This window comes from Mchenga conophoros, linkage group LG17 (genome assembly GCF_057382185.1).
Source record: "Mchenga conophoros isolate Kocher_MC1m ecotype Shallow Benthic linkage group LG17, M_conophoros_male_GT1.1, whole genome shotgun sequence".
In the NCBI taxonomy this organism is placed as follows: domain Eukaryota; kingdom Metazoa; phylum Chordata; class Actinopteri; order Cichliformes; family Cichlidae; genus Mchenga; species Mchenga conophoros.
In genome coordinates, this window is record NC_140542.1 from 12,094,773 (window position 1) to 12,120,102 (window position 25,330).

General features: G+C 38.8%; 1 protein-coding gene and 1 long non-coding RNA gene across 4 annotated transcripts in view; one reads left to right on the forward strand and one right to left on the reverse strand.

The window, feature by feature from the left end:
* Nucleotides 1–495: 495 nt before the first annotated feature.
* The window catches only part of LOC146555126 (BMP/retinoic acid-inducible neural-specific protein 3-like), a 68,707-nt gene continuing 43,872 nt past the window's right edge, over nucleotides 496–25,330 (forward strand). Inside the window, exons 1-3 of one of the 2 annotated variants that reach the window (XM_085251828.1) lie at nucleotides 496–889; nucleotides 1,002–1,098; nucleotides 1,417–1,727. In XM_085251828.1, coding sequence (XP_085107954.1) covers nucleotides 1,474–1,727 — 254 coding nt within the window. In that variant the 5' untranslated portion in view covers nucleotides 496–889; nucleotides 1,002–1,098; nucleotides 1,417–1,473. Of the gene's footprint in view, nucleotides 1,099–1,416; nucleotides 1,728–25,330 lie in introns of both variants that reach the window. The other variant, XM_085251827.1, reaches the window with a different exon arrangement.
* On the reverse strand, nucleotides 16,333–19,752 carry LOC146555127 (uncharacterized). 2 transcript variants are annotated; one of them, XR_014889165.1, is made up of 4 exons: nucleotides 19,593–19,752; nucleotides 18,013–18,063; nucleotides 17,658–17,755; nucleotides 16,333–17,115 (listed from the first exon to the last, which is right to left on the reverse strand). It is a non-coding gene; the product is annotated as an uncharacterized LOC146555127 (long non-coding RNA). The 2 variants fall into 2 exon arrangements; XR_014889166.1 differs by having other exon boundaries at nucleotides 18,009–18,063; nucleotides 19,229–19,752.

The following is a 25,330-nucleotide window of genomic DNA, read 5'->3' on the forward strand; positions in this document are numbered from 1 at the left end:
CCCTCCATTCGCTTCCGGAGTGTGATGATTATACCTATTTGAGCATTTTACATTTAGTGTATTGGCTCTGTTTTACTCTAAAATACTCATGAAATCTTAGTTCAAACTGAGCTAATTTTACTTTCATAACCCAACTTTTCTGAAACGTAGCTGTTGTTATTATTTTCCCAGTTTTGACTGAAAAACTGCTCCTGCCATACATCAGCCAGAATCAGACCATAAACGTGAGGCCACTCGACTTTTTAAAGCTGGCATTTTATCCGGATTTCCTCCTGTTTTGTTCTTTTCGCCTCCACTCTAATTTGTATTGATCCGAACTGCAGGTGACTTCTATCGCTTTTTCTGAAATGAGGCATCTGTCTCAAGCACACTAGCCTTCTCTGACCATCCCCTCATCCAGCCTCCCCCTCCACCCCCTAACCCTCCTGAACACCTCCTACTTTCACTTCCTCCAGTTACGTCCCAACCAACCGGGTGTGTGCTAGATGCTGGAATAAATTACATTGCGACGCTATGGTACAGGAGGGAGGGAGAGAGAGAGAGAGAGGAGAGCGAGAGCACCCCTAATGCCATTCACACATTCCGTTCGCTGGGAGTCCAGGCACTGTCAGCATCATCATCAGCTCTCCCTGCGCCCTGCATGCGCCCCGAGCGCGCCCCTCTAGCAGAGAGCAGAAATGAGTTAAGAGGACGGAGGCTCGCCACGCTTCTCCCACCCGCGCATTCACCGAATCCAAGTCACAGCGGTGTGTTGAAGTGACCAGTCTGTCTGTGAGTTTTTTGACCCCGTCATCTTAAACGCGTTGCGGTCGCTGGAGTGGACCTACAGTGCGGAGCGCACACCGCTGGAGATACCGCTGAGAGAGAGAGAGGAGCGCGCTCTGAGGAGGTTGGATGTTTTGTTCCCCAGATTGTTCGCGAGTTTGAATTTGTGAGCGAAATTTTTTCTACAACAACAAAAACAACAAAAATCTTATTTATTTTTTTCAAATGCCGCCCAGTCTGCACGCCCAGCTGAGCCCAACTTCACGGTCCTATCAGGGGATTTTGCGGAGACTAATTCCAACCAGTCACGGACTCCAGTACTTGCAGAATCAGGTAAAAAACAAACAAACAAATAAAACAACAACATTAAACCTTTTAATAATAACCGACCTAAGGTAGAGAAATGAAATATTTAGATTTTTTTTTTGTAGGTTACGTCGTCCAAAATAAATTCTAAACTCACCTTTTTCATTAGCTTTACTTTCCACAATGCAACCTCTAAAATATTTGTTCTGGTCTGGCGCTACTTGACAAATGAGCCCTCTCAGTTCACCTTTGTTCCCCTCATCCCAAACCAAAATTACTAATTAGTGCCCTCTGTGTCCACGTTGTCTCAATTGCTCTCCGTCTGCCTCTTTCTCCTCCTTCCAGCGGGACTCGTCAGCAGTGCAGGGAGAATGAGGAGTCACCGGGGCCGGGGGAAACAGCATGAGTGGCCCGTGCATCTCCATTAGACTGACGGCCCTCATGTTTCTATGGAAGTGGTTATCACTAAGCCTGCTCCAGAGCTGGTTGGTAGCAGGGGCCAGTGCTGCGGACCCTGCCGGGTCAGGCTTCAGCGGCTCCACTGGGCCCCTGGGCTGGCTCCTTTCAGACAAAGGTCCTTTTCACAACTCGCAGGAGTTTGTTGATTTCACAGAGCGCTACCAGCAGGGATTCACCACCAAGTACAAGATATACAGGTGAGAGACGGCAGTGGTTGTGCCAGCTGACTGCTGCAGAGCTTACATACCTGAAATCAAGGCTGTTTTTGTCAAGTCAAATAGGCTAAATGTAATTATTCTGATTCATGTGGTCTTGCTTGGAGTTTCCCCCTTTCTCCTTCTTCTTTAGAAAAGAGTATACTCAGCCTAAGGGTATACAAAACAAGAGATTAGGGTATACTTTTCTTTAGTCTATAAAAGATGCAGATTTAGTGGGTGGTGAACTGGGGGATGATGTATTGAAAAGATTACTTTGCATACAAATAAAAGCACTGCGTGCAGTTTGCACACATGCAAGCATCTTTGGGTGCGACTGTTTGCCTTTTTTGATGGTAGCAACGACATATGGTTTGAGTATGATACAAACTCTCAAAATGCTGCATATCAGTGGGAACTCGAAGTGAAGATACTGCAGGGGGGTTTGGGCAAAGCAGTGGGACATAAGAGATATCTGGCTGAGCTCGCTGATGTGTGACAGGATGGATTCAAAAAGTGTGCGGTGTGAAGTGTAGTGGGTGTGTGCTTTCGAAGCAGCGGGGTATTGTTTGAAAGCTTGCTGTGATGTAATTTTTCTTTAGTTGTTTTTATTTTATTTCCCGACAGGAGTAGAAAACACTGAGAATTTCAGAGATGAAAACTAAAAATATTACTCAGCGGTCTCTTGGTTTGGATATATGGCATAAAATGGTGTACAACACCCATTGGGTTTTTTTTCTCCATTTCCACAGCTTGCGTTACAAAGGAAAGGAAGGCGATTTTGCCACTGTCACCAGAGTTAACACATTTAGCAGATTTTTTAAAAAGTCTTTTACACAAGTGAGTGTACGAGCTGTCATATTTCCCTAAGCTTTGCTGTCTTCGGAATAGAAACGTACCTCCAACATTCAGAGTGTGCACTGAAACCGAGACTGATGAAATTCTGTTAGGCTGTGGGTTCAGTCAGCGTGACTTAGCACAGACTGAAAGGGCAAAGTCTGGTGTATGTTTGTTTGATGGCTGTATCATCTTATGCAGTCTATAAATCACCATCCAAAGTAGACTGTGTGAGCATTCCTGTTTTGACTTCAGGGTGTGAATGTCCTCTGGAGGTTGGAATAAAAAAAATCCTTGTTTTTGATGTACGTAAACGTAAACAATTTTTTTTAAAAGCGCATTCTTGACTACACATCTTTTGTGAAAAACTGATGTTCCAACAACAATGGCTGAAGATGCTCCACGATATGTGAGAGTGCAACTAGGTGTGCTTACTTGAGTGTCTGTATTTGCGCCGGTGTGTGCCAGGTAAGTGCTTTGATAGTCATAGATGAGAGTAATGCCGGGCTGTCCTCAGCCGTGTGGCAGAGGAGCTGTTGCCAGCTGAACAGAGGTTTGACTGACACTGGCATTTAGCAGCTGACAGGGGCGACAATGCCAGGCAAAGACAGAGAATGTAGCGCTGCTGGCTCCCCAACATCCATCATTTCCTCCTTCACTGCCTCTCTGTTGGCATCGTCTTTCCATTTCTCAGGACGTCTTCATATCTGCTTTTCTCCTTGCTTGCTCTTGTGCCCTCCTGCCCTTTCTGCACCCCACCCAAGTGCTGCAAATCTAACATTTGCACACAGCTAAAACATGCGCTCAGATTTTTGGCCAACTTCTAAACAACATTTTCTTACAGACAGTATGACTTTTTTTTGACCATCAATTGAATATCTGATAATGCAAACTTGACAGGTCTATAACCGTCTTTTCCCCTCAGGCTACAATGGCCTTTTCAGTTTTGCTCTAGAACAGTACGATACCTAATTAGAGCAGAAATCTAATAGAAACTCAAGTGAAAAAGGTGAAATATCACCATGTTGAATAGAGTTCCTGCATTGTCATTTAGTTTCCTGAGCTGAAAAAGAAAAAAGCACAACTCTTTCGAAGCTTTAAATATCTTGCACTCCTGGCACTGTCATCCTTCACTGAGCAGCTGAGGATGCTGAGGAATGAAGAGATCAGAAGTGCCTTCAAACTGCAGTGGGATGTGCTGTTTGTTTGGGTTGCGTGGCTCATAAAAGACTCGTGAATTTTAAATCTTTTTTATTTAAAAAAAGAAAAATCTAGGCAAAAATAATCTTTCGTATTGACCGACAACAGCGTCCCGCTCCTTGCAGACACTATTATGGGTCAGTAAAAGTCCCTTTATTGCCTCTTGAAGCACCAACACTGTGTGTCAGTCCCAAACTGAAGCTGGCCTCAATTTGGAGAGCTTTCCTTAGTGCTGGTGTGGATTCCACACCTCCTAAGTATAAAGTATATGTACAATACTGGCATGCACACCTAAAGACAGATGAGACATAGCAATATGAACTCAGTCTCAGTATTCACCGGGTATGAGGGAGGTTAAATTTAAACATTAAAATGTAAACCCCGTCTCTTCCTTTATCTCCATGTCTCTGTCAAGTTCTTTTTTTTTTCCTGCCCCCTCTCCCTACCTCCCTTACTCCTTTTCTTCCTCCCTTGTCGAATGATCTCAAACCAATTGCTCTCCCTTGCTCATAAATATTCTCCAGAGCTCAGTTGGCCTTTCCCGTCAGGGGGCAGGGGAGAGGGAGTCAGGGAATGAGGGAGAGGGCTGTAGGAGATGGAGTACAAAAGGAGAGAGCGAGAGTAAGAGAGAGAGAAGAGAGGAAACACAGCTTTATCCCCCCCTGCCGGCAGGTCATTGCACCAGAACAGCTTGTAGTCTTTTCCAATTATATCCTTTTTTTTTTCCTCCAAAAATTAACAATTTAGTTGAGTATTATTCCGAGTAAAAGTTGTAAGGTTTTTCTTTTCCTTTTTTCCCCATCGCCTGCCAGGAGTGCATTAAAAAGCAGATTAAAAAGCTTGGAGATTTACAGCTTTATGTCGCAGCAGTGTAAATGTGAAACATTGTAACAAATGTGATTTTCAGACTGCAAATCCTCTGAGTGAAAGAAAGAAGTTCTCTCTTTTCAAGGTCTGATCAAACGCAATAATATAATGGATTCAGTGAATTCAAAAGCAGTGAAAAACAGGCATAGAGGCACTTAACGATATTACTTGCAATGTGATTGGAGAAAAAAATACACCTGTTATGTCAGGCATAATGGGGGTTTTAAAATGCCCGTTTATTCACTCGCTCTTTCTCTTCTCCCGGCGTGCGTCGCAAATCTCGCAACAGCTTTGTGGCTTTTATTTTATTACTGATGGTAGTTGGATGATTCCAACTTTCCTTGTCCGGCTTGTAAATCTTGGTTTATTTGAAAAGCAAGTGAAGCAATAAACAGCATTTCTTTTCACTGCTCCTTGTTCACACTGATAGTGCGAGATGAGATTTTAAGATATTTCTGTGCAGTTGCTGAATACATGTGCATCATTGCTGGAGGGGAGGCTGTAAAATTAACAAAAGTATGCTTCAGATTAATTATTGAGCAGCTCTCGGTGTTGAGAAATCATCTCTGCACATGTGAGAAGCTCTTGCGCCATGATTTCTTGAGTGCAGTCGAGCCATATCCACAGACAGTAGCATATTAGTCAAAATGTCACCTCCTCCCTTCTTCTTCTTCATGGGCCATAACTTTTATATCACGCCTCATCTCCTGTGTTTTCTCCTCTCTTTTCTCCTGTCAGCCTAGTAGCTATTACACTGACTTCATTTGATATAAGGAGTCGTCTCTTGTAATTATGGAGTGATTAGTGTTTCAATTATATGCAGACATGTTTGTGGAGAGGATAGGCTGCCAAGGCATGATGTTCACAATACCTGTCATTTGACTTAGCCTATTGTCGTGTTTATGACTTTGCTATTGTGTTCTGAATGTTTTAGATGGGAAAGCACATTTAAAAGAGATTATGAAATGGGACGGAATAAATGGGTTTACAACTGCAATGGAAAAGCAATGAACAGAAGAGAACAAAACAGAAGAACAAAAGGAAGAAAGAGCAAAGCAATGTAATATCACAGTGCAATGCATCATGATACATAGTAAACAATGCCATTAAATACTATCAGTGCTCCTGAGAAGATTATCTAATTGAAAACAAACAAACAAACAAACAAAAACTCTCCTAAAGCCTCTGATAAAGACTAAATTGTCAAGTTGCCTTTTTTTTAAGAAAATCTTGTTTCCATACAATGTGAGGGCACGTTAGATGGCAAGAATTACTATTTAATTAGTCAAATTAACAGTTTTTTATGCTTGCATTCAGGAAGTAACCAATTTAACTTTATAACAAAGATGTGGAAGAGTGTACCGTAGTAAATGCTGTGTCTCCATATACTTTGATAATTACCCTTTCTATTTTTAGTATGTAAGTGTTTTCACACTGTCAAATACAGCCGGATGAAGTCTGCTGCAAAGAACCAGATGGCAGTGAGAAACTTAAATATTAAATTCTGTACCCCTCGAACCCTCAGTGGTAACCATCTTGACTCTGCAATGGAAAAGAGACCATCACAATTTTTTCTGCCAGTAGAAAAAGGATAGAAAGTGGCTTTGTAGCTAGCTATCTTGCTAACGGTCTCAGATGTTTGGTTTTTGGGTTTTCTTTTTACCATTTCAGGCAAAATCAGACATATGCATCTGTTCTGGTGCTGTTATGTGTTTGTTTAAGTTATACTGTTAAACTTTGTAAGAGAAATGTTCACAACAGCTAGCATGACAGTCACAAATACTGTAAATGTCATATCAAGAACATGCACAGTCACCTCAATACACTTCAAAATGGAGATACATTAAAAGTCTAGATGGTTGTGTGCAATGTTCAAAGTACATTTAAATGCAAAATAATTCAACAAGTAGTTTTAGGACTTAATCAACTCAATAAATAAACAAGACAGTTTTTCAGACACGCTGTAACATTTCTATAATGATTTATTGCAAGGTATCTGCTGTCCATTTATCAAACCGTTTTTGTTTTATGTTTTTTAATTTTTGAGGGTTAGATGCCAATGCTTCAAAAATTTTTACCCCCTCACACACACACAACACTGCACAGACTCTGGAATCCTATGAAGAAAATATAGACCAGCTGCTATATGATTTATGTTCACTGTTGCACATCAGAAACAGTGAACATGCAAATTACAACCAAAAGTGAGACAGCCAGCTCCAGAGCACCCTTTGATCAGCTGTCACCCAGGTCTTCAAACTTAAGACCTTCTCTTTTATAAAGACAAGATGTCAGATGTGACCCTGGATTCCTTTTGAAAGGTAAAACACAGATCAGTTGTCAGAACAGTGACACATGTAGCTTTAAATTGCATCACACGTTAATATAAAAGTATCAAAATGTGCATTAGGGCAACTTACATTCCACAGGTCGTATATCAGGACTAAAAATCTATGAAGAACCGGGATGCATAATGTCAGAACTGCATTTTAAGGGACTCTCCATAATGCCCACTTTAACAAAACCCATTTCTAAGCCATCATCTTGAAGAAGTTTGACCTTAAGAATTAAAAGGAAGCATAAACAATTTCCCTTTGCCTGGAATGTAGGTGCTTATTGGGGACATCTCCAAAAAGACTGGAGGAAATAAAAAAGCTCTTACAGAGGACAAAAGGACTGTTATGAATCTATTACTGCTTTCTTTTCTGTTACTGACTCATACGGCAGTCCATATCCAAGCACTTTGTCTTTTAATCATATTTGCTCTTTTGATTGATCTATCAGTCTGTATGTTCTGCAATCAGTTAGAAATCTTAATAATGTTTAATGACTCATCCATAGAACCAAATATCCTATAATCATAGAAAGCGCAATAACTTTTCCAGAAACTAATATCTCTATGCACACCCATTCCAGTTTTGCAGTAGAAATCGAGATTCTTCAGACCAAACAATGTCTTTTCATTCTGCTGTTGTCCAGTTTTGGTGAGCTTGTGTGAATTGTAGCCTCAGTTTCTTGTTCTTAGCTGAGAAGGGTGGCACCCAGAGTCTTCTGCTTCTGTTATCCTATTTAAAGGTTGGGTGTGTTGTATGTTCACAGATTCTCTTCTATATACCGTAGTTGTATTGAGTGGTTATTTGAGTCTGGTCATTTTCCCCTGATCAGTGATAAGGCATTAAAATGCTTCCCCTTTTGTGGGCTTCATACTCTGCATGGTGGAATCTGCTATGAAACGAAACGGCATCAAGATTTAGAATCTGCCAGAGTAAGAACCTCTGAGCATATCTTGTCCTTGGAGGACAGGGCCAACTTCACACCCGATCAGATCTGCACACTGTTAGACCTCTGCCTCACCACTACATATTTCAAATACAACGAAGGCTTCTACAGACAAAAACATGGCTGTGCCATGGGCTCCCCCGTGTCACCTATTGTAGCCAACCTTCACATGGAGGAAGTGGAAAGGGAGGCTCTTGGCTCTTTCAAAGGAAGAGTACCCAGCCACTGGTACAGATATGTAGACGACACCTGGGTCAATATCGAAACACAAGAAGTGGAATCCTTCACTGCGCACATTAGCGCTGTGGATAAAAACATCAAGTTCACCAGGGAAGACACAAAGGACAACTGTTTGCCTTTCCTGGACTGCGCTGTACACATTGAAGAGAACGGCAACCTCAACATCGAAGTTTACTGGAAGCCCACACACACGGACCAGTACCTCCTCTTTGACTCCCATCACCCTCTGGAACACAAACTTGGAGTAATTAGGACCCTACACCACCGGGCAGAACATGTTCCCTCTAAGCCTGAAGGAAAAAAGAAGGAACACACACATGTAAAGGAAGCACTCAAAACGTGCGGCTATCCTAAATGGGCGTTCTTAAAGTCAGCAAAGATGCACAGAAAAGAAGATCAGACACCAGCGAGGGAGGATAAGAAGGACAGACGCAACAACATTGTCATCCCCTATGTAGCTGGTGTATCAGAAAAACTCAGGAGGGTTTTCTCCAAGCACGACATCCCGGTGCACTTCAGACCCAGCAACACGCTCAGACAAAAACTGGTTCACCCAAAAGACAAAACGCCAAAACACAGACTTAACAATGTGGTGTATGCTGTACAGTGCAGCGAGGAATGCCCAGACCTCTACATTGGAGAGACCAAACAGCCACTTCACAAGCGCATGGCACAACACAGAAGAGCCACCTCCACAGGACAAGACTCAGCAGTCCATCTGCATCTTAAGGATAAAGGACACTCTTTCGAGGATGCCAATGTTCACATTTTGGACAGAGAGGACAGATGGTTTGAAAGAGGAGTGAAAGAAGCCATCTATGTCCACTGTGAGCGACCATCTTTGAACAGAGGCGGTGGTTTACGACACCAACTCTCTGCCATCTATAATCCAGTTTTGAGTTCCCGCCCCAGACGCCTTAACGCCCACTCACATCCTGGGCCATCTGACCTCAGGAATTCGCTTGATAAGGTGGGGCCAGGTTTCACAATGAACTCACCCAAAACTCTGGCTGATTGGGACCCACACCCAGTTTCACACCTTGGCTCAGGCGATTAGAGGATCATCAGGGGGTCCTTTTGTCTCTCTGTGGGGGGATACTCCCACTAGCCCAGAGAGTGAGCTGCCTTGGTGGAAGTTTGCACTCTTGGCTCAGTTGTGTCAGCTTGTCAGCCATCAGAAGCCAACACTTCATTTCAATAACCATATAAAACCCATCGTCTGTGGAATGTAGTCAGGTTGTTTACTGATGCTGTTGATTCATTTCTACATTTAAGCATGTTTACTCGCTTTTACATTTCATAGAGCATCCACAATGAATTAACCTGCTTTAAACTACGTTTTCAATTTTGATAATTATAGAACTTTTTATTCAGTTTTTCAGTTAGATGTATAAATTTAAAACTTATTGTTTGCAAATTAGAATTGAACGTTACTGTGTAAAAAAAATAAATGTCAAAAGTTGAACTTGATGCTTTGACAGGTATAAATAATGTGCTGTACTTAGTTACTGATGCTTGGGGCAATATAACCACTGTCTTTGTTTACAGATTGGAGGACATTGAGTAAGTTTATGTGGTAATATGTATTTTTCTCCCCAACAAAAGAGTGGACTGTTAAATATTATTCTAAACAGAAAAAGTGTATTTTCCACGTATCCCTATTAGCCATGCAAAATGATAACCCTGATGTGTAGGTCAAAGGTGGGAGTTCAGCCTTGGTTTCTTTACAGCATGAGCCCAGTTCCCTTTTTAGGGGGATCAGGGCCATCATGCAGATCAGAAAGAAATGATTAGTAGTTGCAGTATCATGTTAAAAACTGGTGCGAAGTGAGAAAGTGTTCAAATGCGTCATTTTTCTATAACCTATTTTTGTCCTTTAGGATTGCAGGACCGACCAAAATTAGAAGCACTCAGGTTTGATGTAATGTGTTTCATACACCCAAACCAATACTCTATCATTGCACTTTGCTAACAAAGACATTCGATGTCATGAAATCACAGCGACAGATAATTTCGAGCAATTTCAGGACATTAAAAAATCCAAGCTTTTGCCTGTTATGTCTTCTAGATATAAAAAAAACAAAAACTGAATGAATACAGTTGGTTCATTTCATGCTTCATTTATGTTGCCATTTCTTTAAATTCAGAACACATTCCTGTGCTTCTCTTCTGCCTCTCCGCTTGCCTGACATACACAGCCTAATCAAATCTGACCTTGTGCTGGTGAGCGCAGAATGCATTTACGCGCAGAGGCTCCTAACTGCAAGGGTCTTGTTTGTTTATAATCAATATATTATTGTATGGAGTAGTTTCTTTTTTGTATATTTTATTTGACTTCATTGCATTTTATTTTTCTTTCTTTATTTTAAAACCATTACAGGACATATCCAGGGAGATAACGGGTGTTCATGTTCTTCAAATTTCCTTCCATTTTTCCTCTATTCATTCCGGTGAATTGAAGTATGTTCATTATCCTTCAGTTTCAAATACATCCTCAGGAAAGAGGTGGAGCACCCCCTTCTTAATCACCAGTGGCAATGATAGTGACAAGTACTTCCTTCAACTAGAGCTTATGGCTTCTGACAAGTGTGGGATTGGGGAGTTATAAAGGACAGAACAGAGATTTATTGGTTAGAAGTCTATGGAAACAGGTTTTATGAAAATGTCTCTGTATTAGTATTTGAGGCCAAAACTTATGAATTGCTTTGAACACTAATTTACGATTTATAAACCTGCTTGAACATACCGTAGGCACTATTGGGCCTCCTAACAGTGAGCTAGACTTTCGTATTAGGAAAAACAAACTATTAGATTGAAAGCAGAAAAGTCAGTTTTCCTAAATGTCCAACTAATGTCATACCTCAGCACATGCACAACGTTTCCAGATGTGGCTTAAGCCTAGTTTTAGACTTTTTTCACTCCTAAATTTAATTTTAAAGATTAGTTTTAGTTAATTAAACCTAAACTTTTTTAAAATATTTTTTTTAATATTCAAAGTTAGAATTTTAAACTAAAGCCATGTCTCTCTCCTCGTGTGCTTAGATACAAACTATGAACTACAGATTTAGTAAGCAGGGTAAATGATTTTCATTTTGTGATTAAAGTACTTAAAAGCACCAACACAGTCAATTCATTTCACTTCAGTTCATTGATCTGCCAAGATCAGGGAAGTCCACTGCATACACTTGGAATTCATGTATATCAGCTGACCGGTGTAGAAGAAAACAGTTGCTGAAGTTGCTGTCAGGATGCACACACCATCCTTATGCTAAGTTGCACAGATAACTCAATAGATAGAATTGTAATATTAGCAATAGTAAAAGTGTTATATGGCCGTGAAGGCAGCAAAATCTCATATACAGTGGTTCCTCGTTTATCGCGGGAGTTATATTCTAAAAATAACCCGCAATAGGTGAAATCCGTAAAGTAGCCAATGTTATTTTTTACAATTATTATAGATGTTTTAAGGCTGTAAAACACCTCACTACACACTTTATACACTTTTCTCAGAGAGGCATGAACATTTTCACACTTTTCTCTCTTGTTTAAACACTCTCAAAGTTCAAACCTGCGTAGAAAAATACGTCCAGTATTACAGAATAAAACCAAAGGAACCCACGGTTGCCTTTGACGGCGTAAAACTTTTCGTTGACATTGTTGTGTTTGTCGGGGAGAAAACTTACAGAGTACAGCACTTCAGAGTCACATTGCTATCGATCGAAGATTTACGTAAATCTGACAGGAGACATGGCAGATTGATTGACAGTGGTCTACAGCCAATCAGGACGCAGAACACAATGCGCTGTAAGAAAAAAAAAAAGCATGCAAAATTGCACAAAAAATCTGCAAAACAGTGAAGCCTTGAAGGGTGAGCCGCGTTATAGCGAGGGACCACTGTACTGTGGAGATAAGATAGAGCAATACATAAATAATAAATTAATTAATCAAAAAATGTGAAGAAAAAGTTCTAATCTTCTCCTGACAGGTTTGTTCACCTGCCATAAAAAAGGAGACCTATTGTACAGTTTCATAGAGAATTATAGGAATGATTTCCTGAACCATTCTTTATGGTAATTGATTAATTTGGTTTAAGTCTAAGGGAGAATGATCCCTGCTGGCCCTGTAGAGTGGAAGGAAGGAAGTGTGATGGATTGTCCGTGATGGAGAGCAGTTTTGTTAAGTGACCTCATGTCCCTCACTGACTCACGCGCCTCCAGATTTTGGCCCAGAATGGTTCCAGCTAGTTTGCTGATCTAGCTGACATATCTGGCATTGCTGCTGCTACTCATTAACACTGTTTTGTCGAAGATTTCTAAGATCTTACTTTACACAGTGCAGTATCTGAGCTTTACAAACACTCCTCATCTCCTTCTCCTACACAGCATCAATGTCAGTCCTCCAGTCCTTTCTGTCATTCAGGTGAATACACAAGTATCTGTAGCTATTTACTGTTTTCAGTCTCCTCAGCCATCTTGGATATTTTTTAAATTAGAAAAAGGGGAATCTGACAGACAGTCATCATGGCAAAATTACCCAAGGGTCACCTGGGTGACGTACAGTGGTGTGAAAAAGTATTTTCCCCTTCGTGATTTGTTAATTTGTTAGCATATTTGTCACACTTAGGTTTCAAATCGTCACACAAATTTTAGACAAAAATGACCCAAGTAAGAACCAAACTCACACTGCAGTTTGAAAAGACAATTTCATTTAAGTTATAAGATCTTTCCAAACCTACCAGATCTATGTGAAAAAGCAATTTTCCCCCTTGTTACATCACGAATTAACCACATTTTTGGAAAGAGCATGGGTGTTCATGTTCTTCAGATGAATACTGCCAGACACCTTGAATTAACAAATCACTTAGATTGAACCTGTGTGACAAAGTGAAAAAGATTAAAAGATTTTAAAAAGCAAGACATCATGGTTGGGTAAGGTCAGTGTTCATGATTTAGAAAGAGAGTGGGCATATATGCAGAGCTTGAAGGTGAAAACCACTGCTGATCAAAAGAACACAAAGGCTTGTCTCACATTTGATGAATTTTGGGAAAATATTCCGTGGACTGACATAATACAATTGACAAGTTTTTTGGAAGGTTTAAGGACCATTATATCTGGCTTAAAACTAATACAGTGTTACATAAAAAATACATCATACCAACAGTCAAAAATGGTGGCAGTATTGTAATAGATTCATTAATTCTGCTCCCTACCAAAAAAAGAGAATTTTTGGTCATCAGTTTGTGTCAGTATGTCAGGGTTATGCAGCAGGACAATGACTTAGACAAAGACTTATCAGATTAAGATTATTTTGCATGACCTTTAACAGGCCGTTCATGGTCAAAACCCCTCCAATATGACTGTATATGACTCTGCAAAGCAGTGGGCCAAAATTCCTCCACACTGATGTGAAAGGCTCATTCTCAGGTCTCAAAAACGCTTGATTGCACTTCTTGCTACCAAGGATGCCATAACCAGTTATTAGGTTTGGGGGGCAGTTACTTTTTGGATTGGATAGCTTTTTCACCTTAATAAATTATTGCATTTTGTATTTATTCGGTTGTCTTTGCGTATTTTTATTTATTTTTTGATGATGTAAATGTGATAAATACGCCAAAAATCAAACTTTTTCAGGGCACTGTATTGTAAAATTCAGATGTAATGATTGCAGTCAGTGACATTAAAACTCAGTCGGATGCTATTTAGAATAAAAAATGACATTTAATTTGTGATTTTGCAGAATTTTACGTGTCCTCTCTTAAGTTCTAAATATGGACCTGTCACTGTAAGAATGTGACTAATAAACCTTTAAAACTGTAAGAAAATTATGGTTATGAGCAGTTACAAGAAGGGAAAAAATGTCTTTGCTGCCTGTTATAAATACTGACTTTGATGGCTTGACTGGCTTTGAATCTTGTCTGATCTACACGATTGTCATGGAAACCCAGAAATAACTGTTGGGTTGACAGTGCCACATGGAAAGACTTTGATAATATATTTAAAATTGATGATGTTTTTAATCAGGCTGTTACTGTTAATTGTTTGTAGTCCCCAGCTTCGATTGCTTCCAGCTTGCCTGTCAAGCGGGCTGATGTTCGTGCTGTAACAGAATTAGCTGTTAAAAAAGGTTTTTACTTGCACAGTAAAGAAGGGACCAGAAAACAGAATGTGCAACTTGTTTTGGGTTTGAATCTTGTGTTCTGAAGATGTATTGTGCAGAGCTACAGTATGTCATACTTTGTAAAAGCTGCTGCGTGCATGCTGTGGACAAAACTGTCACAAAGAGCAGGATTTACTGTAGCTGGTCGCTCTTCAACGAGCTCTTTGATTTATTTGTGTATGAATTTGTGAGGTTAAGTGTGTATACACAGTGTATTGGCCTATTAACAGTATGTGCATACCTCATTATGTAGACAGTGTGAGTCCAGACATTCCTCTGTGAGTCCGCATTTTGTGTGTGTGCGTCTTTGTGTGTGAGAGAGAGAGCGAGAGGGAGAGAGAGAGAGAGACATGTAGTCCCTTGTCAACAATGTTATGACAAACTGCAGCACAAAAGGGATAAGCAGCTTCCATATCAGCAAACCCTGCTGCCAGTCATGATCTTGCTCTCTCGAGCTGCCCTTGCTTTCTATTATCAGAGGTGTAGTTGTATTCATGGAAGCCACAAATCATTAATGGCAGCTGCCTATTTGGGAAAGCTTTTGCTTCTTACAATATGCAGTATTTCACAGTTTCTCAAAACTGGTCTTTAAAAAATTAAAAGTTAAAATGAATGCTTCCTCTTTCTTCCAAGAAAACTTTAAGTGTTAAAGCCTTGCTAAAAAGGGAACATGAAAAATGAAACTGACAGTGCCTATTTTATCCAAATTGTTCATTTAAAATTGTGTGGAGCTGTAAAAATGGTTTTTCTTTGGTAATAAAAGCAAGTAATAAGTTTAGTCAGATACATTTACGTCAAGGACGTGACCATTTTTTCAAATATTGTTCTCTGGTTCTTTTAGGGACTTCTCAAGGAATCAGAGCAACAAGAACACACAGACACACCTTCACGCGCATGCATGCACACATATGCACATTTGTGGACTGTAAATGCAAACTGACATGGCATCAATGTACTAGTGACTCCAGAAGTACACAAGGTGCACATTTGCGTTACTGTGTCTTTTCTGTCCTACGTGGTTTCAAATCAAACTAACAGCTTTTAAGAAGTGGAGCTTTTTCTCTGCTCAGCATCTGCTATTTTAGAATTTGATCGGATGCTTTATGCCATTCCCGTGCTTGACTTCCTGACTTCCTCACAAGCTCTGTGCAGCTTCAAATGACTTCCTACAAAAATAGACTCAGTGCATAATTTTGAGCATCCTATGGGATTCTTCTGAAACGTGCTGTGGAGGAACGATAAGCAATTGCTTGAGTGGGTGCAATCTATTACGATGCAGCCGCCCTGAGTGGGATTCACTGTTGGTTATTACCAGAGATGGGCAGTAACGCGTTACTGTAATCTGATTACTTTTTTCAAGTAACGAGTAAGGGAGTAAGGGATTACTATTGCAAAAATGGTAATTAACGGTAAACCCCCTAAACTTCCAAGCAAGCACCGAGTGCGCTACGACGTAATGGGAAATTCACAGAGAAACCCGCGGATTCTTCCACTGACCGCTTCAGCACACCTGCACCAGGGTAAACCTCCGCCTGCCCTACTCCTGCTTTACAGGTGAAAATAGAGCAAAAGGACCGCTACACTGTAAAACCTAATAAGTTCACAGAACTCAAAAATTGTTGTGTAACAGATTACACAACAATTTTTTAGTGATGTTTTTAAAAGTTTTAAGTTTAACTACAATAAAAATTATAGTTGCAGTTGCCTTAAATTACCTCAATGTTAACTCATAAATGTTGATATTCCTCAACTTATAATTAGGGAGTAATAAACTCAAAATGTTCAATATTTTTCAACTTAATTAAGGTGGGAAATACACTCAAAATATTTTACATATTGCAACTCATACGATGTGGGAAATAAACTCAAACTTTTTCATATTTTCTCACTTATAATATGGGAAATAACACTTAAAATCTTCAATATTTTTAAAATACTGTGGGAAATACACTTACAAATAATTCTAAACTGTTTGCCCAGTAAATTATAATCAGCTAAAAGTGTTAGAAAACATGAAAGTAACAACACTAACAATTTAACAACTTTTTATTAAACACAATGTGCTTTTAAAAAGGCACAAACAACAGAGCTCACTCATAAAAAAGTGCTTAATAAATAAAACAAGAGAAAAAGACTCCAAGGGTCTCCATCTCAATTCTAAAATTCAATAACATTTTCAGTATTAACAGCAATTGCAGCTATTAGAACATTGAGGCATTTAACACTTACTGTACCTTGACAGCTGCAGCTCACTTTCTTTTTTTAAAAATACATAAAAAAAACAGTACTGTTTCCACTGCTGTACTTATAGGGAACAAACATCAAGGCAGTGCATTTACGTATTAGGCAACAGAACATTAAACATGAATAGTGCATGAACTGAACAGTCATTCATCTTAAATGTGAGGTAGGAGAGGCAAATGATTAGGAAAAAAACAAACAAAAAAAAGCTTCCTCAATACTCAGCTCAACAAGTAGTCCATTCTGAGTGATTCACTCATTGAACAAATCATTCTTCAGCATCAGTAGACGCCCTTTCAGTGGTTTGTTGTCCTCAAGGCACATCACAACCTTCTGGATAAATGTGAATGTAAGCTCAAGTTTCTTTGGGTATTGTAGGTCTAGTGCATAGATGTACCCAAAGAGCAGGAGAAATGACTCAGCCAGATTTGTGGGACCATTCACAAGTATTTCATCCTCAACGACAATGCAGATGCTTTCGGGACTGAAGAGGGCCGAATCAGTAGTGTCATCCGTGACAACTGTCAGCAGAGCCACAGGAGTGTCAGTGAGGTCTGGACCATCTGCTGACTGCAAAACAAAAATTATACAAGAATGAGTTCAGCCCCACAAGGACACAAATCATGCTACTGATTAGAGGTGTGAATCTTCATAAGTCACACGTTTCTTTTAGGATTATAATGTCAACGATTTAATTTGATATTGCGATACATCATGATGCATTACAATAATCTTAATTTGGGTTTGGTTTCAAAACATATGTTTAAATAAATGTTTTCAATAATAAATATATGCCAAGATATTTGTTTTTGTTATTTACCAAACATTTCTCTGACCACAACATGGCACCTCCAAAAAAATAGAACACTTGAATTTTAAAAGGGAGAGTTTTTATCTGTGGATTTGTTTTTGTTTAATAATCTTTAAAACTATTTTCATGTTTTCTGGTTTATGCGTAACAATCTTCTTGCAATCTTATTCAACAATAGTTGATATATGGGAGAAAACAAGTCAGATGAGGACTGTGTTGAACCTCCTTCCTGATATACACCCTGGTTCTCCTTGAGTTCTGAGTGATGTCATATGGTTGATGCTGAGGCCAGTACACTTACATCACAAGTCCTGAATAACGTGGAGGCATCTTCACGCAGGTGTACACAGGAAGTGCACGAAGGACGAGGGCCCGTCTTGTATTTACATCATGCTGTTCCTAGATGAACATACAATATCTATTAGAATAGTATTTACACAAATGCAGAGTAAAAACAAAGTGTTGGATAGCCATGTTCTGATTGTCATTGTTACAGATCAGGGGTGTCCAAACTTTTTGTGTAACGGGCTAAACTTGTCAATCTAGAAGGGTAACCCAAAAAAATCTAAAAATTTTGAATAATTCAGGGCAAAATTCTCTAGTTTCTTTGTATTTATTTTTTATTTAAATTAGGACAAATTATAAAACTCACCCACTGACAACTGGTGAAATGTTGACTCTCTGTAGTACTCTTTGCAGTCTGATATCTGTAAACAATATGTGCACAAAGACGACTTATTAATATTCAAAAACATTTTTTGCACAGCACACACACACGTAGTCAGCTGATCTCATCTGATGCAGATCTGCTCCTTGATCAAGTGACATTTGTGTGACGTCAAATCAGCACCGCAGCTGGATGGCCCGATTTACATACCCAGCGCAGCTGATACTCACCACAATAATTTACTAAGATTATATGCACTCCTGTTATTAAGTCCAGTTCAGTCTGTTAATGTTAACTGTTTCAAACTAATGTTGATAGGTGTGTTGCTAAGCTTAATAACTTAAATATCAAACTTGAAATTTACCCGTCCTATTTTCCCCTTTATTGTTTTTTCTCTGTGCTGTAAATCTTCTGTCTAAGAAGAAATCTGAGGCTGCTGTTCTGAAAATAAGCTACCAAAGCTTTTTCTGACTGAATCAATAAAGATCCATTTATGGAAAGCTGTGATGAAGGCAGTTTTGTCTTTAATTATATTCAACAATATAACATATTCGACCACTTTTAAGTGATTTTGTGATCTTTAATACACTAAAGTTAAGGTTATTTACCTAATTTCTAGTAAGTGGCCCTCAGTGAAAAAAGTTTGGACACCCCAGCCTTACAGGTTAGGGAGTATTTGTGATCCGCACAGTCTGCATCAATGATTCTTTCTTAGCCTGGGAGCAGAACGTGGCTCTTTATTTTCATTTCATTTCAATTTATCTATCAAAGATCGATAGGGTCTGGCTTAAAGGTGTCAAGGAGGCGCCTCAGTCTGGCTGGTTGAGCCTTGTCGAATTAGCGCGAACAATTTAGCTGAACTTCGTTCGTAGCACAGAGTTCGACCAGTGTATAATGTTAGGCTGAATCAGGCGATGCATTTTTCCGCAAGCCTTGACTTGTAGAGCTCGCTTAGTGGAATACCCCTCTAAACTGTTAAAAGGATTTCGAGATTATCTCACAACCACACATTTGAGACTACGAAAAAATACAAACATGTGTCTAATTACCATAATGATAACACACTCATGTTGTTTATTATTGTTCGCTTCATGCTAGCACACACACACACACACACACACACACACACACACACACACACACAGCTCAACAGCGTAAACTACTGACTGTGTAACACGGACAATTATTGAAATAAGTATACTCACAATACGCACGTGCATTACCGGCGAATACGACAACCGGTAAAAACGGACAGTAGAACGTTTTAGTAGAAAGTTCAAACGCATGGAGCTAGAACTGCCACCGTCAACCTCCCGGGCAAGAATACAATGCATTATGGGAAATGTTGTCCCCCACGGAAAACCGCCAAAACGTTACACCATTCTAATTTGAAATAACATTACGTATTTGTCACATTCGAAAACTTCAAAAATTACAATTACTTGGATTCGAATTCATTTATAACAAACATTCACTGTGCACAAAGTACGAATATATTTCCAGTAAAAAATAAAAAAAGAATGTTTATCGAAATTAAATTTAAACAAAACAAAAACACGTTAGACTTACCAAATTTAGGGCAGTTGATGAAAAAAAATAAGGTGGTGGTCGTGGTGGGTTGAAGTTGGGGACTCTTAATCCACAGGGCTGGCCAAATCTTCCCTGCATCAAGGTAAATTCAAGATGGCTGACTCAGCTTTCCTGAGGGAGCGACAAGACTCCACCCACCAGAACGTCACTAATATATGCTTCTTAAACTTTCTGAGCGTTCCAAAAAAAATTAGCTAAAAAATATTGAGCCCTATTCAATTAAAGCTGCATAAAAGCCAACAGAGCTCAATACTTTATAGTTTGCTCAACTACAAAACGACATTTGAGTGTTATGAGCTTATTAGTTATGAGCTAGGACAACTGTTAGGGATTACAGTGTAGTCTTTGACTTTATTTATTTTCTGCTGTGTTTTACTTGCATCTATTTGAAAGACTGAGTGTAAACACACACAAAAAAAATATTTTATGTGCTGGAATGTGCAGAAAATAGGTTTAAATATTAAACAAGTTCCTTCCAGTCAGAGAATGTTGCATATAATTAAATTTTTGCTTGATGCATAAAGTTAAAAGATTAAAACTAATAAAACAAGTTTTAAAAAGGGACTTTTCCATTTGATTACATTTTGTATGATGGATTATGCAGAAAAAGTACAATTGGGTTTAAAGATCTATTTCTTTATCACCTATTCAGGTTGTAAATCGTGTTTTTAACTAAGTAATTAATTACTTTTGAAAATAAGTAATCAGTAAAGTAACGGGATTACTTTTTTGGGGAAGTAATCAGTAATTAGTTACTGATTACTTTTTTCAAGTAACTTGACCAACACCGGTTATTACTATTCAGCTGTTTGCTGTGAAACTTTAAAATGAGCCGAAGGTAATTTTTTCATGCTCTGCCCAAACTGTTCTAACACAATGTTTTATTACTGCCCTTAATAAATGCTTTGATTTTTAAACAAAAAGGTAGGCCGCTCTTTTAAAGCTATACAAATATTTGTTTCATTCTGCTGTCAGGTTTTCTGACAAATTTTAAAAGTTTAAAAGTTTTCTGGGCATAAATAATCAGGGAAGTTGAAACGTGAGTGATGAAATTAACCATTCATCACAAGTTACTAATTTTTAAAAGGGAAAAGAAAAGTAGCTTCCACCAAAACAAGCAATGAACTGGGATAAAAGCTGAACAAAAAAGTAAGCTAAAGACTCTCCTAAGGTGTAAGCGCAACACGATTCCACAGAATGAGTCCACAGGCACCACGCTGCACCTTTTCTCCCAGCCTTTGTACTCTGTCCCCGACAGCCGAATGGAGACAGCCGTGCGCAATTACCTGCTCCACGGGGGAAAGGCGGTACCTGAGACACAGGAGACAGAACGAGCGAAACAAAGCACAACATTCGGCACTAAGGCCATAACACATTCTTTTAGAAGAAAACCGAGAAAAAAAAAAGACAGCAATTGGTTGTTTTCTGATGAAGGCTGCGAAAATGAGGATTGCCAGTATGGGTTACAGCTCTGCTTTTAGGCCTGTTTGTGTGCTAGAAGTGACAGCTGTCTCTGAGAAGCCACAAAACAAAAGTACAGACAAGCGTCAAATTAAAGGAAATAACAACAGAAAGTGTCTTGGTAACGAGCTGAGATGCTATATGCACAGCTTTGCATGGATTCTGCAAGTTTTTTTTTTTGAAAACTATTGTAGAAATTGTCTAAAATCAGAAAAAACTGTCAACTCATTGCAGTCGACTTACATGATTTTTGTGAGGGGTTTATTTTCTCCTTCTGCTCTTTCCTCTGGTGAATCATTTGTCCTCCTCATTAGAAAGTGTGGTTTTTTTGGTATAACCAAGAGAATGTTTTCATGTCACGCCACATCATTAGTTAACTCAGTGGATTGATAGGATTTTTAAAGCCTAACTGATGGAGGGAAAGATGTGCCCTCACTTGGTCCTTTGTTGATGGTCCTGGAAAAAAGAGAAAAGAAAGAGAAGAGTAAAACTGGTGCAAAAATCTGAACTCACTTTGGTTAACATTATATTTAAAGCCATGTTTTGACTAAAGGGTATCCAACTTGAACAAGTCTACCTAACTGAATACATTATACAGCTAAATGCCTTTAAAAGTATGTAATGTGAACTCTCGATTTCAAGGGTGCACAATATTGGAAAATATCCCTACTAGCGTCCAGCAGCTGGTGCAGTGTCACTAGCAATAATTTTAATAACACAGTAATGATACACATCAGCACGACAGCTCATTTCTTTTATTACTGCCTGACAATCCGAAGGTGGGAAGAAAAACAACAGGGAAATAATTTCCTTGTTTTTTTAATGTCATTCATCTTTTTAAGTTTGTCATAATTTTATTCTAATTGTTTTTAGTATTTAGTGTTTGTGTATAAAATGTTTCATCATTATTCCATAATTAGACAAAACAGTATTAAAGTATTATACATGCAGTATTATTATAGCTTACACTGCATAATTTTGCATTCACAATTCATATATTTGGTCTACAGGAGTTTTAGATTCCCACCGACACAGGTCACACTCTTAGGTGGTAGTCGAGTGTTGGGAACGTGTACTCGAGTATCACTTAGTTATATCAAAGGCATGAAAAATCCGAATGAACAGGAAGCAGTATGTTGCCTTGTTTATAGGACCTCTCAGCGGGTTTAATAGGATTCTCACAAATTAATGGTCTAATGTTTGTTTGATGTTGTTGGACAAACTGTTGGTGGCAATTCTGCAAAGCGTTCACAACCAGCAGCTATTAACTACATCATTACACTCACTTTCCCCGTCTTGATCTTCCTTTCTTCCCTAGTTTGTTTATCTGGCGCGTCAATGACGAAAAGAAACGGGGAGGGTGAGAGTCTGTTTTCTCCTCTCCCATCCCACTCCCACTCTCATTTCACTCTCCAACTCATTTTTTAAAGACGGCATCATAAGTAGCTCAATTAACAAAGTTGATGGGAGCCACTATGAAGGTGTCTTTCTGGGATATGCTCATTACGCAACTGGCACGAGTAGAATTTCTTTTGATGTCACTCAAAAGAAAAGCCTCTTTGTTTGTAATTCTTAATTTCTAAAAACCATTTCCCTGTTGCTAATGATGCATGCATATTGAGAAGGATCAACGTCACATCAGATTAAATGAGGAGGGAGAAGCAAACCGCAGTAAAGGAAAAGAAAATGTGACATCGAAAGCGGCGGAGTGTCCGCGGTTTGCTCGCAAGGTTTTCTAAATGCATGTACATTTGGTTTATCTTACTGAACGGAGCATGAAGGACATTTCTCTCATTTTGCTCTATTCTCTTTAGGGAGGTCCTTGAAATAACTTTGAGTCTACATCAAGCAACTGTTTTGCACAGTGGGTTATTTTGGTATCTGGGGTAACCCAGCTACAAAACACAACAATATGTTCTTACTTAGCCTTTATTGATGAGATGCATGTGTTTGTAAATCATGATAAAATAATAATGATGAAGTGCTGCTAGCAAGTTTTTACTTCTTCTTTAAGTAATGTTTTAAATAGTGAAATGAAAATGTGTTTTCAATTTACTATTCATCAAAATTTATTAGCAGTACTATTTGTGTCTTGCCCTGTTTTCTTTTAATTGAATACATTCCTGTAGTGGCTTTAATCACTATGAATTAAAGGTCCTTTTTATGTCTTTTTTAAAAGAAATTACAGATTAATGTTGTCATGGCTATGTTCCAGGTCACAAATACAGAACTGTGCAAAAGTCTTAAGCCTCTCCTTATTTATTTGTGGTTTTGCTGGGATTCATTGCAGCAATTTATTGAAAGCAGCAAAGATCCTGTACATAGAAATACAGCACATGAGGTAAAAACAGAGTTTGCACATTTCTAACGAGTTCGAAAGTCAATATTTAGTATGACCCCCTTTATTCTTCAACATATCCTGAATGCTGTTAGGCAGGCTTTCTTTAATTTCTTTAAGTAACCTTCAGGAGTAGTTCTCCAGGCAATCGTCGTGGAGGAGTTTGGCCTCCCTCAGCCCTTTCTCTTTGTTTCCCTGAAGGAAGGAACACAGGAACAACCATTCTCCCACTGAGACCATTTGGGATATGGGTACAATTTCTGAACAGTGAACAATAGATGAACCACGATGCATCTATCATGTCCTGTGTGAGGTCTTTACTGGATTTTTTTATGTTTCATAAGGCCTTGACTCTCAGATACAGTTCATCCGCGGTTGATAGTTTTTAGACCTGTCACTTCTTGTTTTGTCCTCCAGTTGTGTAGTTTCCTCTGATATTTTAAGGACACCCTATGCCCCATGCTGAGATATGCCGCGTTTTCGGCTAATAGCTCTTTTGGAATCACTTTTGGTGCAAATATAGATATATTTATGGCTGTCATACTGCATTATTTTTGGAATTTTATAGATTCAACTAAAGAAATGGGCACAAATTATGTGTTTTTGCCACTGGCTGCCGGTAATAAAGCTCTCAAGGATAGTAATTTAAAACTGATTCTTTCCTAAGTTGTGTATTAAACACACCTCTTAATTTAGGTGTGTTATTCATGTTTGATTCATTCGTAGGTCAATACTGTTGCACAAGAATACTTTTAAAACAATACAAATCTGGTTCTTTGGAAGCAAAAGATCAAGAAATGAGGTGTGGCTCAAGACTTTTGCACAGAGCTTTACCTTATTAATGGATTGTACTGCTGCACAGATATAACAAATAAAGTGAAGATATCTACGAAATTTTCATGTTCATCCATAAAATGCCAATAGTGAACACAGGCTCTACATAATGAATCAGTTATTGCTTCCTCTTGCAACACACCTGCCATGTGAGGGCCATTTGCTCAAGCTCAGTCAAGAATTTCAGTTTCATTTCTTGCAGCAATTTGATTATTTTAGCAAGAGTGAAAAAAGTAACAAACTTAACCAATGACAAAATTGTGCAAGACAGGCTCTCATTTACCAGTGTGAACAGGATCTAATTGGCATTTGGAATACACCATCATATAAACAGTAAACATAAGCTGTATGAGAGGAAAATCATATGTGAAAGGAAAGACAAGTATATCATTAAAGAAAGGTACAGTACTGCCTGATGTCAAAGGTGAAATTAGACTTTTCTGAAGCAATCGGGAAAGAAAAGTATTTAATTAATGTCATCCCCTTTATTCCACTGGCAAATGTGCATTAATTATCATGTAGGTCAAAGTTTTCTCCAGTGTTTAAATATTGGAATTTCTTTTCTTATTTTTTTTCTTCATGAATCACAGTTTGAATCCAGAGTTTCGTAGCGCAATGATGAGGACCTAACTGCTGTAAAGTCATTACAGAGTATCTGAGTAAAACAGCAAAGAAATGAGAGATGGAGGAAAACTGTCTTTAACAGTAATTGCCTCGCTGCCGGAAAGAGTGTACGAATACAAGCAGAACACCTGCAAAGACAAGTCAAGCTTATTTTTCTTTCTTTGTGACATTTAATTGTTCTTCTGGTGGGTGGAAATGAAAATGCACTATAGCGCACTAGAATTAACTTGAAAGAGACACCAAAAGAGCCGTAGACCTGTAGAAGCTGTGAGGATTATTCATGCCAACCTAACTTACAGACACAGAATAATTTTAAATAAATTATATTATAAAAACAAACAGCCAAAGGAAAAAATAAACCCCTGTATAATAAATCTGTTTTTGCAAAATGTGCACATGTGCGTAAATGGCAGTGGTTCAGATTCAAGTGTCATTAGTCTCAGTACTGTATACAGATCAA